The sequence below is a fragment of the Lucilia sericata genome, unplaced genomic scaffold (genome assembly GCF_015586225.1).
Source record: "Lucilia sericata isolate MDLA Ls3-8-SP2 unplaced genomic scaffold, ASM1558622v1 Contig000182F_arrow, whole genome shotgun sequence".
Classification (NCBI taxonomy): Eukaryota; Metazoa; Arthropoda; class Insecta; order Diptera; family Calliphoridae; genus Lucilia; species Lucilia sericata.
In genome coordinates this window covers 243,163-258,849 of record NW_023994210.1, presented here as the reverse complement: position 1 = coordinate 258,849, position 15,687 = coordinate 243,163, and the positions used below count along the sequence as shown (strand labels likewise).

Sequence of the window (15,687 nt, the reverse complement as noted above, 5' to 3'; positions counted from 1 at the left end):
AAAAAACATAATTTTTTTGTATTCAAAAATATTTTTTCTACTATATTACTATTATACAATATATAACTTTATATTATAAATCAACATATATAACATATATAACTATGTAATTTATGTCATATGAAAAAATATTCGGCGGTATTCAAATAAAACTTAAATTTTGGAAGATTTGTGTTACAAGTAATATCAAAACGGAAGGTATGTAATTATTACTATGTACAAATATATCACGGAAATATACTATTTATTCACTTTAGCATGGTTGATGAATGGAACTATAATTCTTTGCAACGTATTGCTATTGAATATGAGTCCTCGTCGGACGAAGAACCTGTATTACGAAAAAGATCAAAAAGGGAATACAATTCTTGCTCCCAGCTACGGAAATCAAATTATATTAAAAGGATGATTGGCAAAAAATATTTAGGATTTTCAACAATTGCAAAAAAAATCAAACAAAACAGGCCTAAACCTCAACGAAAAATGGGTCCAAAATGTTCATCAAAATTTTGTTTAAAAAGTAAATTAAGATGGTGTAACTTATTTGAAGAAGATGAAAGGAAAAATATATTTGAACAGTTTTGGAAACTATCCTGGGAAGGTAAAAAAATGTTTGTGAAATCTCATGTTTCGGAATTAGCAACAACAACAAAACATTCAGAAAAGTCTAAGAGATATAAAACATTTATCTATAAACTTCCTTATAAACATAAATTACTACAGGTATGTAAATTGATGTTCCTATCAACATTAGGCATAAATCGTAGTATGGCAATCGGTTGGGTAGTTGACAAAGTTTCACCCCCTGTAATACAAAACCAACAACGTATTTCGGATTCTAAAGTCAGAGATTCTAAACTATTCCTAAAGACTTATTTGCAAAACTTAGAAAAAACAGAAAGTCACTATTGCCGCCAAAAAACTACAAAATTATACCTTTCAGAATGTTTTAAAACAAAGACAGATGTATATAATGATTATCTAAACATATGCTCTCTAAAACAAGTGAATTCATTGTCCTATTTTACGTTCTCAAGAACTTTTGATGACGAAAATTATGCAATATTTAAGCCCCGTAAGGATGAATGCGATACATGCGTGGGTTACAAAACAAAACAAATATCTGCAGAAGAGTATAAATATCATATAGCCAAAAAAGAACGTGCACAGATTGAAAAAACACTAGATAAGATAAAATCTCAAAATAAATTATGCCATGTCTTTACTATGGACACTCAGGCAGTTAAACTATGTCCCGATATTAACGCGTCCGCCGTTTATTATAAACAACGATTGCAAGTTCACAACTTCACAATCTACAATATTGGGAATCACCAGTGCTCTAATTATTGGTGGAGCGAAATACATGGTGACCTGTCTGCTTCATCGTTTGTAACATGCATTATAAATCATTTGGAAGTTTACTGTTTATCCGACATGCTGCCAATAATATTATATTCAGATGGATGCGGATATCAAAATAGAAATCACATTTTAGCTAATGCGTTATCAAATTTTTCAATCCGGCATAATAAAGTTATAGAACAGAAATATTTAGAAAAAGGACACACTCAAATGGAATGTGACAGTGCTCACGCAAAAATAGAAAAAAAATTGAAAAACCAATCAGTTTATTTGCCCATTGAATACGTCACTTACACGAAGGAAGCCCGAAAAACCGTAAAAATTGATAACAAAATAAAGAAAATGCCATTTGATGCTATATATTTGAATTACGATTTTTTTAAAAATTACAATGACCAAGAACTAATTCGTTTTTCTTCAATAAGACCTGGAAAAGGAAAGAATGATCCAACTGTCTCACAACTACGTTCTATTTTATACCTTCCCAATGGCTGCGTAAAATATAAAACCAATTTTGACGATCAGTATACAGATTTGCCTTGCCGAATCAAAAAATACGAAGGAAAACTAGAACCAAAACCGTTGCACTCGAAACAACTTCCTATACAATTAAATAAATGGAAACACCTCCAAGAACTTAAAAAAGTTATTCCACAGGAGTATCATTACTTTTATGATAACTTGCTCTACACAAAATCCAATTAACTCATGATAATAATGTCAATTTATAATATAAATATTTTCTTTAATATTTACCTATGTATGTATGTATTTATTCATTTTTTATTAAACAACTATTACGCAATTATAAATTAATAAAATTTTACAAACAAATTTTACTATTTTATTTGAACAAAATATGCTAACTTTAAATAAATATTTGTTTTTTGGTCGACTAAAAAGTGCTATCTTAAAAATATTCGCGTAAACCTGCAAAATAAATAAAATTTTTACATACACTAATTAACAAGATTATTTAAAAAATATTATAGAAGATACATTGTTAATTTTCCCAATAATTGACAAACTAAACAGTTTTTTTGCTCTCCTGAAAAGTTTACTTTATTGATTTGTTACTTTTTGAATATAGGGTATCGATATATTTAATAGTTTCAGTTGATGGTTTTACAAAATATGTTTTATTAAAAGCTGTACATTGTACGAAGGTAGAACCTTTTATAAAATTTTTGGAAGAATTCATTAGAATTTTTGGAGTACCTAGAAGATTACCCTACAAACATTAGGAATATATCTTCCATAGAAGACATAAAAGCAATATCTGCATTTTTTCATTTGGAAGAAAATCATCAAAGCAATATTTTTTATATCGAAAAGTGGTAGGTTAGTGGTTAGTGTTCTAGTCTGGTAGACCGGAGGTGGTGGGTTCGATTCCCACCTGAGGCACTGGTTAAGGAGCGCACAACAGGCCCGATAGAGGCCTAGGTGTATTTCTTCGGATTTGATGTATATACATCCTCCTTTCAAACTAACTAACTATCATTAAAACAAAATTTCGGTGATAAACCAGAAAATATATTTTTTTTTTTTTTTTGTAAAATATTGTTTGTCGCCAAACTGTTATATTTTCTCTCAAGGGCTTTTTCCTTCTAAGCAATAAGTTCATGATATCTTTATAATATCATGGTGAAGATCTTAAAGCAATATTAAATTTTTTCAAACTTCAAAATATTTTATAAAAATATTAATATATTGGAAAAAATTTTAAATCGTTAACATACGCTAAAAATAAGGATAAAAGTGGACATTTTTCTTTAATAAAGTATTTGTTTGCGTATTATGTATCCTCCAATAATTAACAATTATTCTACCATGTTTTCCAGTCTTTATTCAAGATAACGAAAACATTTCCTGTGGAAAAGCCAACATTCTTTTGGAAACCACAACATTTTTCGGCGGAAGAATATTGCAGCATTAAAAATTGTTATTGTAATTTTTCAATTCATTTATAATAAAACGCATTTTAAAATTGTAAATTTAAGGAAATTTTAATATTTCTCAATCAAGATAATCTATCGATATGTTATATTTATCATCCAGAAGATTATCAGAAGGTATCTTAAAATTTTCTCCTAGGTGGTTATCTAACAATTTCACGTTTTTAACTTCTAGAAGAATTGCTTTCGTATTGCATAGAAGTTGCGCCTCTGACGCACAAATTCTCCCGAAGGGAGTATCTTTCGCAATATGAATATGATTGTTGCCGCAATAAAATTTTACTTCTAAGCAATACGAATTCGTATCATATTCGTATCTTCTTGTTTGTAGGGTAGTTTGTGATAGAGCAAGTAAATTTACTTCTCATAAATTTCAGAAATTTGCGGAAGATCATGGATTAAAATTATTCACAATGCTACTGCAACTCCACGCTAATGGACAAGCAGAGAGATATAACAGAACAATTTTGTCGGCTTTAAGTTAATCTGTTGATAATGAGAACAAGTGGGATGCATATGTTAATGATATTCAGTGGGGTTTAAATTCTACTGCTAATAAGTCCACTGGAAAAATTCCAAGTGTACTTCTATTTGGATTCTTACCAAGAGGAAAATATGATTCTTATTTAGGTAATGAAGTACATGAAATTAATACAAATGATGTTTCTTGTAGTAGAAACGAGGCAAAGTCATCTATAGATAAGATGCAAAAATATCAGAAGTACTCATATGATAAAAGCAGGTCAAATATATAAGATTGGGCAATTAGTGTAAGTAAGAAAAACTAATTCAATTGAGGGAAATCGGAAAGTTCTTCCACGATATAATGGTCCATATCAAATTGTAAAATATTTATGTAATGATAGATATGTTATAAGGGGTATGCCAGGATAAAATAGATCGCGAAAACCCTATGAAGGAATAACATCATCTGATAAACTTAAATCATGCAATACATTAAGTTGTAACTCAACTTAAAGAGAATAATACAAAATTATTTAATTATAACCTTACTAATAACATTTAATTACAGATGCTTCACGGGGACGTGAGTAAAGGTGCGGAGCCGAGTTGTAAGCACTTTGCTTAAATAATTTTGAAAATAATCAAAAAGACATTTTAGGTACACAGAAAAAAATAATACATAACTAGAATGAATTTTGTAATAAATTGTATGAATCGAACATGACTTTTTTTTCCCAACCCATTTTCATTCGGAATATTAAAAGTACATAAAATGTATGAATTTGTACATAAATGAATTTTTTTGTTTTTTTTTTTTTAGTTATTTTCTTTGATTTTCATAAAAAAATTACAATAAATATCCACTATTAATCCGTTCCATTTTTTTGGAAAAGAATCATATATTAGCGAATTTTTATGAAAAATAAATAAAAATATTGGAAAACAAAACATGAAATAAAAAAACATCAGCAAATATAGCCAAACATCCATTCTTCAGACAATCATGCAAGTTACGCGCATATTTCATTGTTTTCAATCTAAAAATCATTAAGAAATAAAAAATTTTCCAAAGAAAATTTCAAACATTTTTTAACAAATAGAAAAATAGAAAGAAAATTTTTAATTTTTTAAGTCAAGGCTTCTAGATTATGTTTAAAAAAATAAAAATATGGATTCATTCGAAAATTAATTGTAAAACAAAACGATTGAATTTTATTTAAAGTGGGATGAAAATGAAATCTACGCCTTCATTAGTATGTCCCTTACAAACTGTAAGACCCTTCTTCAAAACGAACTATGTATATGAAATGGCTCAGATCAGATTATTTAGTGAAACCACCTAACTTCGAGGTCAACCTGGCCTATATATGATACCTCTAAGTTTAGCTTATTGTTAAACTTTGGCAGGGAGCAAATAAGAACACTGCTATCGGTAATAACGGAACATTGCTGTTGGCAATCATGACAGAAGAATGGGTCTCCAGTATAATAACTACTGCAGTAATTGTCACAATGAAGTGGAGGAGACTATCTCATCTCCTATGTTATTGTCCGACATTTACTGGGAACAGATTAGTCTATTTTGGATCTTGTATCTGGAATATCATACTTCCAATAGGGTATCACAACGGGACCGAAATAAGACGGTTTTGTGTGGCTAAACCAAACCTTACCTTAACCTAAACCTAATGTCAATTTTAAACATCTTTGTTGGAAGATTCTTATGACTAAGCTGTTAAAGGTATATAAATATTGTTTGTACCAAATAATGCTTATTCGTATTGCACATTACTTAAAATATTGATATTGTCTACGAGATGCGCTACGTACATTTTATATAAAATGTAAAATATATATTTGACATAAAAACTTGCAAACATTCTACGAGGTAGTATTTGGTTTTAAACAAAAAGATATCTAAGCATCATAGAAAACTTTGCCTTGTTTTTTTTTTTTTTTTCATATAAAATTTTAGACAAATTGGATTAAAGCCAAATACACTGTATATAAGATCTTGAATAGACTCCAATTACACTTCAACCCTTGAATTAATCTATTGTAATGTAATGCTCAACTTTTCCTTTCCACTGGAGGATGTTATTAAATTAAAGTGTACAATTGTATTTCAATACTTGAAATTTGAATGTTTCACTGCAATTCAATTTGTTAACATTAAAAAATTACCACAGGAAGAAAAAATACACACAATTTTTGTTAGAAATAGGACCAAAAAATCACTTTTTTAAGACAAAAATTTTAATAGCAAAAAATGGAGTAAACCTTTTGTACTCTCAAGTTTAAACCTCATACTATGTCTTTGAAATCAAACGAGTACTAACTTTAAGCTTTTGGCCCATCAAACCTTAAAATTGGCTTATTTTTCACCTAACATTTTTGGTTTAACACTTAGTGTTTATAATCACATTTTCTGTACAGCAGTCCCTCAGTTGGGCTCAGCGACCTTCTGCTCTCGGGTGTATAAAACACCGGCTTCGCTAAAAATGCCATTTCTGCATATCAACATTTTTCTGATTACTGTTTTATCTGTAAAAACTAAAACTTTGAAGCCTCCTAACTCTGAAACTAAAAAAGAGAACACTCACAATTTTTTACGCTTTAAAAGATCTATCAACACTTGAAGACATTATTAAAATGCAAGGTGGTTAATTGATCTAGGTTGATACCAGAAATGCTTTATGTTCAATAAACTTTTTGAACTTTATTAAACGTACTTTTTTGGATTTTAGTACACCAATGACCAACACGTAATTATATGTTATTAGAACAGAAATTTTCTTATAGCACTCGAATGTAGTATATTATCTAAAAGATTGCAAAATAAAATATATTTACCTGACATAAGAGCAATAGATAACTGAGCTGGATTAAAATCTTCAAGATATTTGCCCAAATAGGTGTTTAACACCCATGTTATTAGTTCATTTATCATAGCACTTAATAAAAAGAAAAGGTTTAAAACGAAATAATTTATTTGTTTGTTTACTTTTTTAGCTTTATTTCATAAGTCATCCAAATAAAAATATAGGAAATATCAATGTTTTTAAATTATTTATTAAGAAGCTACTGACAGTTGCTAAAATACAGGGTAACTCATATGCGTTTGATTGGTAACAACGCGAATAGACTATAAGGTGAAGGCATTTAATTTTGCGGCGAATTTATGAAATTTTTTGTATATGTAGTTTGACAGCGTCGTGTTTGAGAGAGAATTTTCTTTATGTGGAGTTTAACAACTTCGGGCTAAGCCCGTGTCTATATTAGACAAATTTTTATCACGATAATTGACAAAACGTCGGCAGAAATATTGTCAGTTTTTTGTTTATGTTAATGCATAGGGGTAACAAAATGCTGATTTTATCCCGACAACTCACAAATAATTTTATTGAAATAATGCTATATTTTATAAAAACAATTAAAATTAAACGCAAATTTTGTAAATAAACATTAATTTCACTAAAACTTATGTTAAAAATCAATTTTAATTGCAAAAAAAACAAAATTCTAAACAAATTTTACAATAAAATGAAGTTTGTCATTTTATTGTATTTAGACAACGTTGTCTAAACAATTGTTTGGACAACACTGTCATCTGCTAATTTTTTATCATGATAACAATTTGACGTTTAGCATAATAAATATTTGTCTAATATAGACACGGGGTAAATTTCCATGGACAAAAAAACAATCAGCTGTTGAAATGACTTCACCTTATTAGTTTCGCCATGATTGGTAAGGTAGGCTTTACACCTCCACGCTTTACGTATGAAAAATCAAATTAAATTCCATCCATATTTAAAACAAAAAATAGAGTAAAAACCGTATGATTTATATTCTAGGCAAATTCACATAAGGTGGTGGCAGTTCTGCAACAACATTTTTCATATATTTTTGTTTTACATATGAGTGCCTGAAATTAATGGTATGTTTCCACTGGCTTGAAATCTGCTAGATTTGCGTAAACCTCTTCAAGGTGTTTCCACTGAGCTTACTAGTTTCTGATATTCGAATTTTCAAACAAATTCTGTCACTTTATTTTTTCAAATCCACAATAAAGTTAATTTTATGTAAAATTACATATTAAAAATAAAAAATTACAGTTGTAAACGAATAAATTTATTTATTAAATGCCACTAATTTTTAAATTATAATTTGTTATTATTTTCACTTCCAAATTAATTCACTTTTTCGATGAAAACATTCAAACATCGCAGTGTTGCATAAGCAAATCTTGTTCGAAAAAATACATTTTCGACATGTTTTAAATCAAATCTAGTAGGGTTCTATAAATCGACTTTCGAAAAATCGACTTTTTGTCGAAAAAAGTTGAAAAAGTCAACTTGGTTAATAAAAGTCGAAAAGTCTGAAAGTCGAAAAGTCTGAAAGTCGAAAAAAGTCGATAAGTCGAAAAAAGTCAAAAAAAGTAGAAGAAAGTTGAAAAAAGTCGAAAAGTCGTAAAAAGTCGAAAAAAGTCGAAAGAAGTCGAAAGTAGTCAAAATGTCGAAAAAATCGAAAAGTCGGAAAAAGTCGAAAAAAGTCGGAAAAAGTTGAAAAGTCGACTATTTATAAAGTACTTATAGTCGAAAAGTCTAAAAGTCGACTTTTAATTAAATGAAAAAAGTCGAAAAATCATACCCGTTAATAAAACAACCTTTTGATAAAACAGCAAACCCTAACAGCTGTTTTTGATTGTTGTGTGATGAGTTTCTGTAAAAACGTAAACAAATGAAACAAAAACAAATTACTAGACATATTTATTTTGTGCTAAGAAAAATTTATGTATTTTAATAATGTTTTATAGCCAGTGCAAGTGTTCTTGGTGTACATCATCTACCCCAATAATAATCCCGGTTTCTTTAGAATCAAATATTTTTAAGACGGCCTTATATAATGTGCAATTCTATATTCCATGACTGGTTGATAGAGTCACGGAATCCATCGGAGATCAACCTAAAAAATGAAAAAGGGGTGGCTTTAACTTCTTGTTCCGTTTATATGGGGCAAGATTCGAGCCTCATCGTATCAGTTCGCCAGATACCTCATTTGTGTATATTGCAGAGTCCTGGTACCTAACACATCCTTATTGTAAACAGTCTCATAATAACACTTAGATCTTTTCTTCATTCTACGACTATGCAAGAATACAGCTATGACATACATATTAATGCTTTAAGTACTGCATGACTATCAACCTAAAATCTTACAAGAGACCGGCGAACAATGTGATTCCCTATTAGTTCCGTCACTTTCAAGATCGCTAAATCACCACTTGTGAGACACAACCCATCAGGGAGTCAAGGAACGTTTTACACCGTTTGTAACACATCGAAATATTGGTCTAATGTCCATAAAAGTATATGCTGGGATCTTATTACAGTCTAAGACCATCTAGCCAATATTTGCCAAAATAATTTTAGTTGATGGAGTTTTTTATTGAAAATGGACAATATTGGATATACGATAAACTCATCAGGGAGTCATCGTTTGTAACACATCGAAATATTGGTCTAAAATCCATAAAAGTATATACTGGGATCTTAGCCAAAATATATTTAGTTGACGGAGTTTATTATTGAGCTTCAATATTCCAGTATAGCGAGGAAAAACGACAAAAACAAGTTTTATAGGAACTAAAATCTTTTTTGCCAAATTTTATGAGGATCGCTTCATATTTGACACTGCTCTCATATAAGGTTCCTCTCAGGAAATTATTTTACAAGATTTATAAGATCCAAAACATTTCTGGGTTGGTCCAAAATTGACCCTACCCCCATATAAGTTCCCCTTCAGAAAAAGATATTAACTACAATAATTGTAATAGAAATACCAATATAGTAAAGAAATTCCACATAAAAAATAAGTCAAAACCGTTTTGTCAAATTTAAGGGGATCGGTCCATAATTGAACCTATCCCCGATATAAGGTCCACCTCGGGAAATTAATACCGCTCATAACTAGCTTAAAAATGTATATCTATAAAATTCGACATGACAACTTTTATATGAAACAAAATTTATCTGTTGAATTTTGTAAGGGTCGGTCCACAGTTGACCCTAGCTAAAATCGCTAACAGATTATGCCATCCGATTTCTACACTTCCAACTTAAAGTTCTATATATGTTTTTATCGTGCACAAGATCGTCCGATAGCAGTTATATATAATTTTCTATATATGGCTATAGTCATATTTTTTGTAAAAAAAAGTTTGTTGCTGTACTCACACCCTAGAACGATGAAATACGGAAAAAAATGTATGCCATCCGATTTTTACACTTTCAACTTAAAGTTCTATATAGGTTTTTATCGTGCACAAGATCGTCCGATAGCAGTTATACATATATCATTTTATATATACGACCATAGTAACATTTTTTGTAAAAAAAAGTTTGTTGTTGTAGTACACACCCTAGAACGATGAAATCCGGAAAAAAATGTATGCCATCCGATTTCTACACTTCCAACTTAAAGTTCTATATAGGTTTTTATCGTGCACAAGATCGTCCGATAGCAGTTATATATCATTTTATATATACGACCATAGCAACATTTTTTGTAAAAAAAAGTTTGTTGTTGTAGTACTCACCCTAGAACGATGAAATCCGGAAAAAAATGTATGCCATCCGATTTCTACACTTCCAACTTAAAGTTCTATATAGGTTTTTATCGTGCACAAGATCGTCCGATAGCAGTTATATATCATTTTATATATACGGCCATAGTAACATTTCTTGTAAAAAAAAAGTTTGTTGTTGTAGTACACACCCTAGAACGATGAAATCCGGAAAAAAATGTATGCCGTCCGATTTCTACACTTCCAACTTAAAGTTCTATATAGGTTTTTATCGTGCACAAGATCGTCCGATAGCAGTTATATATCATTTTATATATACGACCATAGTAACATTTTTTGTAAAAAAAAGTTTGTTGTTGTAGTACACACCCTAGAACGATGAAATCCGGAAAAAAATGTATGCCATCCGATTTCTACACTTCCAACTTAAAGTTCTATATAGGTTTTTATCGTGCACAAGATTGTCCGATAGCAGTTATATATCATTTTATATATACGGCCATAGTAACATTTTTTGTTAAAAAAAAAGTTTGTTGTTGTAGTACACACCCTAGAACGATGAAATCCGGAAAAAAATGTATGCCATCCGATTTCTACACTTCCAACTTAAAGTTCTATATAGGTTTTTATCGTGCACAAGATCGTCCGATAGCAGTTATATATACATTTATATATACTTCCATAGTAAAAAAAATTTTACTAAGTTTGTTGTTGTAGTACACACCCTAGAACGATGAAATCCGGAAAAAAATGTATGCCATCCGATATCTACACTTCCAACTTAAAGTTCTATATAGGTTTTTATCATGCACAAGATCGTCCGATAGCAGTTATATATCATTTTATATATACGGCCATTGTAAAATTTAAAAAAAAAAAAAATTGTTGTAGTACACAACCTAGAACGATGAAATCTACAAAAAAAAGTATGTCATCCGATTTCTACACTTCCAACTTAAAGTTCTATACAGGTTTATATCGTGCACAAGATCGTCCGATAGCAGTTACATATCATTTTATATATACTTCCATAATAACATTTTTTGTAAAAAAAAAGTTTGTTGTTGTAGTACACACCCTAGAACGATGAAATCCGGAAAAAAATTTATGCCATCCGATTTCTACACTTCCAACTTTTTCATGCACAAGATCGTCCGATAGCATTTATATATCATTTTCTATATATGACCATAGTAAAATTTTTTGATTGTTTTTTATTAAAAGGCATTCTGTAACGATATAATCCCAAATATATTTATATTTTATCAGATTTGTTCCTTTCCACATTTATGTACATATTTTAATTGATCAAAAATAATTTTTTTAAAGTAAATCATAAAAATCAATTTTTTTGAATCTTTTCCACGTGCATAAACACATATTGAAAATGTAAATATTGAAAACGATTTTTTGCGTCTTTTCCACGTGCACAAACACATTTTTGTAAACAAAAAAACTCACCACACCAAAAAAAATGTTTATTTTGATAAAACAGCTGTTACGGTTTGTTTTATTTTTCGTCGGGTTGTTTTCTTTATGTGCGTCGAAAAATCGACTTTTCTTAAAATGCAAAAAGTCGAAAAGTTGACTTTTAACTAAATGAAAAAAGTTGAAAAGTCGACTTTTCGTTTCAACTATAGTTGTGTTTTGTTGCTATCAATGAGTGTTAACGCTTAAAGTTAGCAACAAAACGAACATTACCTGACTTGGCATCACTCCACAGAAGAAATCTGCTAAATCTTGAAATTATTTACATTTTCTTAAAAAAGGTTTTTTTATTTGATATTTTTTTGATTTAAATTTTATTTTAAAATATTTTTTTATTGTTTGACATAAACACATTAATATTTGTTTTTTTATTTTTGAATTGGTAGCACTTTTATCGACGTTAAAATTAACTTGTATAATTTTACACGTTAACTCCTAACGTTTATAAATTTTAAATTTATATGAAATTGAGTTTGAACGTTAGCAACAAAATACAACTTATAGAACCCTAAAGTCTAGTAGTAGATTAACTAGATTTGGAGGTGTCAAAATTGTATGGGAAATCTACATGATTTCAACTAGTTTTGCCCAAATCAACTAGATTTGCTCAAAACGCCTCAGTGGAAACCACAAAGTATACAGAGGTGTCACTTTTGACATTTAAAAAAGTCTAAAATCAGCTTTTGTTTGATTTTGAAATTGTTTGGTGAGAAGAGGTATATAAAATACAGCTAAAAAAAATTATTGAATTCGTTTTGTGCGAAAGAGAGGGAAATAGTTTTTTGCTCGTGACGCCTCTGTATACCCTGTGGTGGAAACATAGCATAAGTAATACTCCATTTACACATACACGAAATCTAGTAGAAATCTTGACATTTAGGAAGATTTCATTTTTTTAATATTTCTCAAAAAAGTGTCTGATATGAAGAACTAGAAGGAAAAATGGGATAGTTATTAAAATTTTATTTATAATAAAAAAATAGATATTTAAATATAACATTAGCTTTTATTTTAGATTAACTTTTCATTCATGTTTTTCAATTTATAAAAATTTTGTCAACATTTAAATTTTTTTTGTTTGTTTTCCTTTTCTCTTTTTTCTTGTGTAGCGTCGTATTTTTTAGTATAATTTAGGGAAAAACAGAGTTGCGTCACTAAAAACTATTAGATTTTGAGTAGATTTTAATGAAATCTAGTTACGAAGTAGATTCTTTTTGTAGGGAAATCTAGTTAAAATCAACTAGATTTGGCTCGAAATCTCATAAGTACTAGATTTCGTGTATGTGTAAATGGGGTATAAAACTTATTTTTTTTAAGAAACAAAAAAAGGTACATATGCATGAAAAAAAATATATTACGAATGAATGAATCTTTTTCAATATTTGGCCATAACGTAGCAGAAGCCGGATGTGTAAATACCTCATATGGGTTTTGTTATGCAAAGAGTTCCGGAGTATACTTTTTTAGTTAATCTCGTTATTTACATAGTGTAAATATAAAACAGTATTGATTAATTTGTTAGAATTTAATAGAATTCAAAATTAAGCCATAACGCTGCTGCTGGCCGGGTAAATTCTTCATATGTGTTTCTTTATATAAAGTGTTCTGGAAAAGTTTCTTTTTAGTTAATCCGTTATCCACACAGTGTTAATACAAAATATAAAACAATATTGTCTAATATGTCAATATTTAATAGAAAAAAATATTTTTATTAAATAACATTTTCGTATACATAGCATTTATGCCATTATTTTAATAAAATTATATTTGTTTACAATATGTGTTGAAGATGTTATGGCAACTCTACAATGTGTACGTTGTTACTTTTGCTTTTGACATTTTTCTTTTTGTATTCTATACATAGTAGGGATATAGACGAAACTGAAGGGATTGTCAACAGTGTGACCAGGTCTCAAAAAATGTTGCGGCTAAATCCCATCCAAAATAATGCTAGAAAAAATGCTAAATTAATTTTAAAATGCCAAAAAAAAAGCTAAAATTTTTTAAGTGTTTTTATGAACAATTCATATTAATTTGTAACTGAAATTCATTGTAATTTATATCAAGTAAGAAGGTATATTCTGCCGTGGTTGACCATATGAGTATAAAATTTGATTTATTTTTCGTAATAAAGCATTTATGTTGAATTGAACCTTGGTTCCGATATATTTAAACTAATTTTCTGAGAAAGGCTTTATACATTTGTATATGTATGGTATAAAGGACGGACTATAACCATTTTTAAAAGGTTTTGTCATTGGATCAAAAAGCATACGTGGTTATGTTTTGATAATTTCAACCTCTACCAGACGGTCAGACTTACATGGCTTAATCGATTCAGAAAATGATTCTTAACCGATTAGTATACTCAAACGTAGTATAGTGGAGTAGGGTAAAAAATTAAGTTCCGTGGTATTAAGATAAACAGAAATGCTAAAAATTATTTCAAAATTTCTGTAAATTTAGCAATATGTAATGTCTCTAACTTTGAAATATTTCTGAATGAAAAATTATATTAAAACTCTATTAATTACACTAGTTGCTCATGGTATAAAACCTATATGTGTTTTCGGAAGGAAAAGTATAATATTTCTAGTTTTACTTTTTTTTTATATAAACAATTTTATTTGTCTTCCTCAAAACACTTTAAAAATGGTTTTCATGTCACAAAAATATTGAAAATTCCGTTGAAATAATTTTAAATCTCGGTGAATAGATGTCAGGTTTATAACTCATACTTCCAAGATTTTTTCGGAAAAATATATATGAGAATATATGAAATGAATTGAGAGATATATTCAAATCCGTAAGTTTGTAATTCTGGAATAAATTGTCAATAATATTTTCGAAATTTATTTATTTTTTTTTAATAAAAAAAAAAAAACGTGACAACAAAATTACTAAAAATTTGGTAAAAATAAAAAGAACAGAAAGTAGGATGAGAAAGTCTTAATTATATATTATTAATTTTTTTCAATAAATTAACAAGAACTCCTGAAGGATGATAAAAATTAAAACCTCTTTATTTCGTATAGGAAAAAATAAAATTTGTTAATTAACCGTCATACATAGCCTTTTCCAAAATTATATGTTTCATTCCATGAGCAAACAAAAAGTATTAGTTTGTAAAATAGCGTACTGAACGTCTTTGTAAAAATATATGAAATCTCTTGAATTATTTCTATCACCTCGAATTTAAAAAAGCATTGGGTTCCTGAAAAATATTTTAGAATACAGCATTTTAAAGTATTCACTTGTATTGGCGTAATTTTAAGTTATTTATCTTTATGAATCTTTTTGCATTATTTTGAATTACAGTGTAAATTATTACATTTCTCATATTTCTTGTTGCTTGTGTTTGGGTAGACATTTAATTCTGATTTTTTCCGGTTAAACCTATTTCCAATATAAATCTTTTTTGCAAAAATTTGTCTTTTTTTGTTTATATACTAAAATTGCAAAAAAAAGCTAAAAATGCTAAAAATATTTTATAAAAATGCTAAATAAAATGCCAAATGCTAAATTAAAATTTTACAGCTAAATCAAAATAAAAAATGCTAAATCTAGCTGCAAAAATGCCAAAATGGTCACACTGATTGTCAAACAAAATTTGTCATTCTCTTCATACAGACGAGTTCTGAGAGAATAAAACACACTTAAGCGCAGTTCCTTAACAACTACGGTTGCAATCGGACGTATGAAAACTGTGTGTTTTTTCTTATTTATTCAAATAGAAAAACATTTACAATTTTTCTCCTGTCGCAAATTTGTAAAGAGAAATAGACTTAAGTTTTTACAAAAGTGAAATACGACCACGCAAATGTG

At 28.8% G+C, this 15,687-nt stretch overlaps 1 protein-coding gene across 1 annotated transcript in view; it reads right to left on the bottom strand.

Annotated features, from left to right (window-relative positions):
• Window positions 1–6,866, bottom strand: part of LOC119601640 (vacuolar protein sorting-associated protein 13D-like) — a 275,471-nt gene extending 268,605 nt beyond the window's left edge. The window contains exon 1 of the mRNA XM_037952697.1: window positions 6,639–6,866. Coding sequence (XP_037808625.1) covers window positions 6,639–6,735 — 97 coding nt within the window. The 5' untranslated portion in view covers window positions 6,736–6,866. The remainder of the gene's footprint in view (window positions 1–6,638) is intronic.
• Between the last annotated feature and the right edge of the window lie 8,821 nt (window positions 6,867–15,687).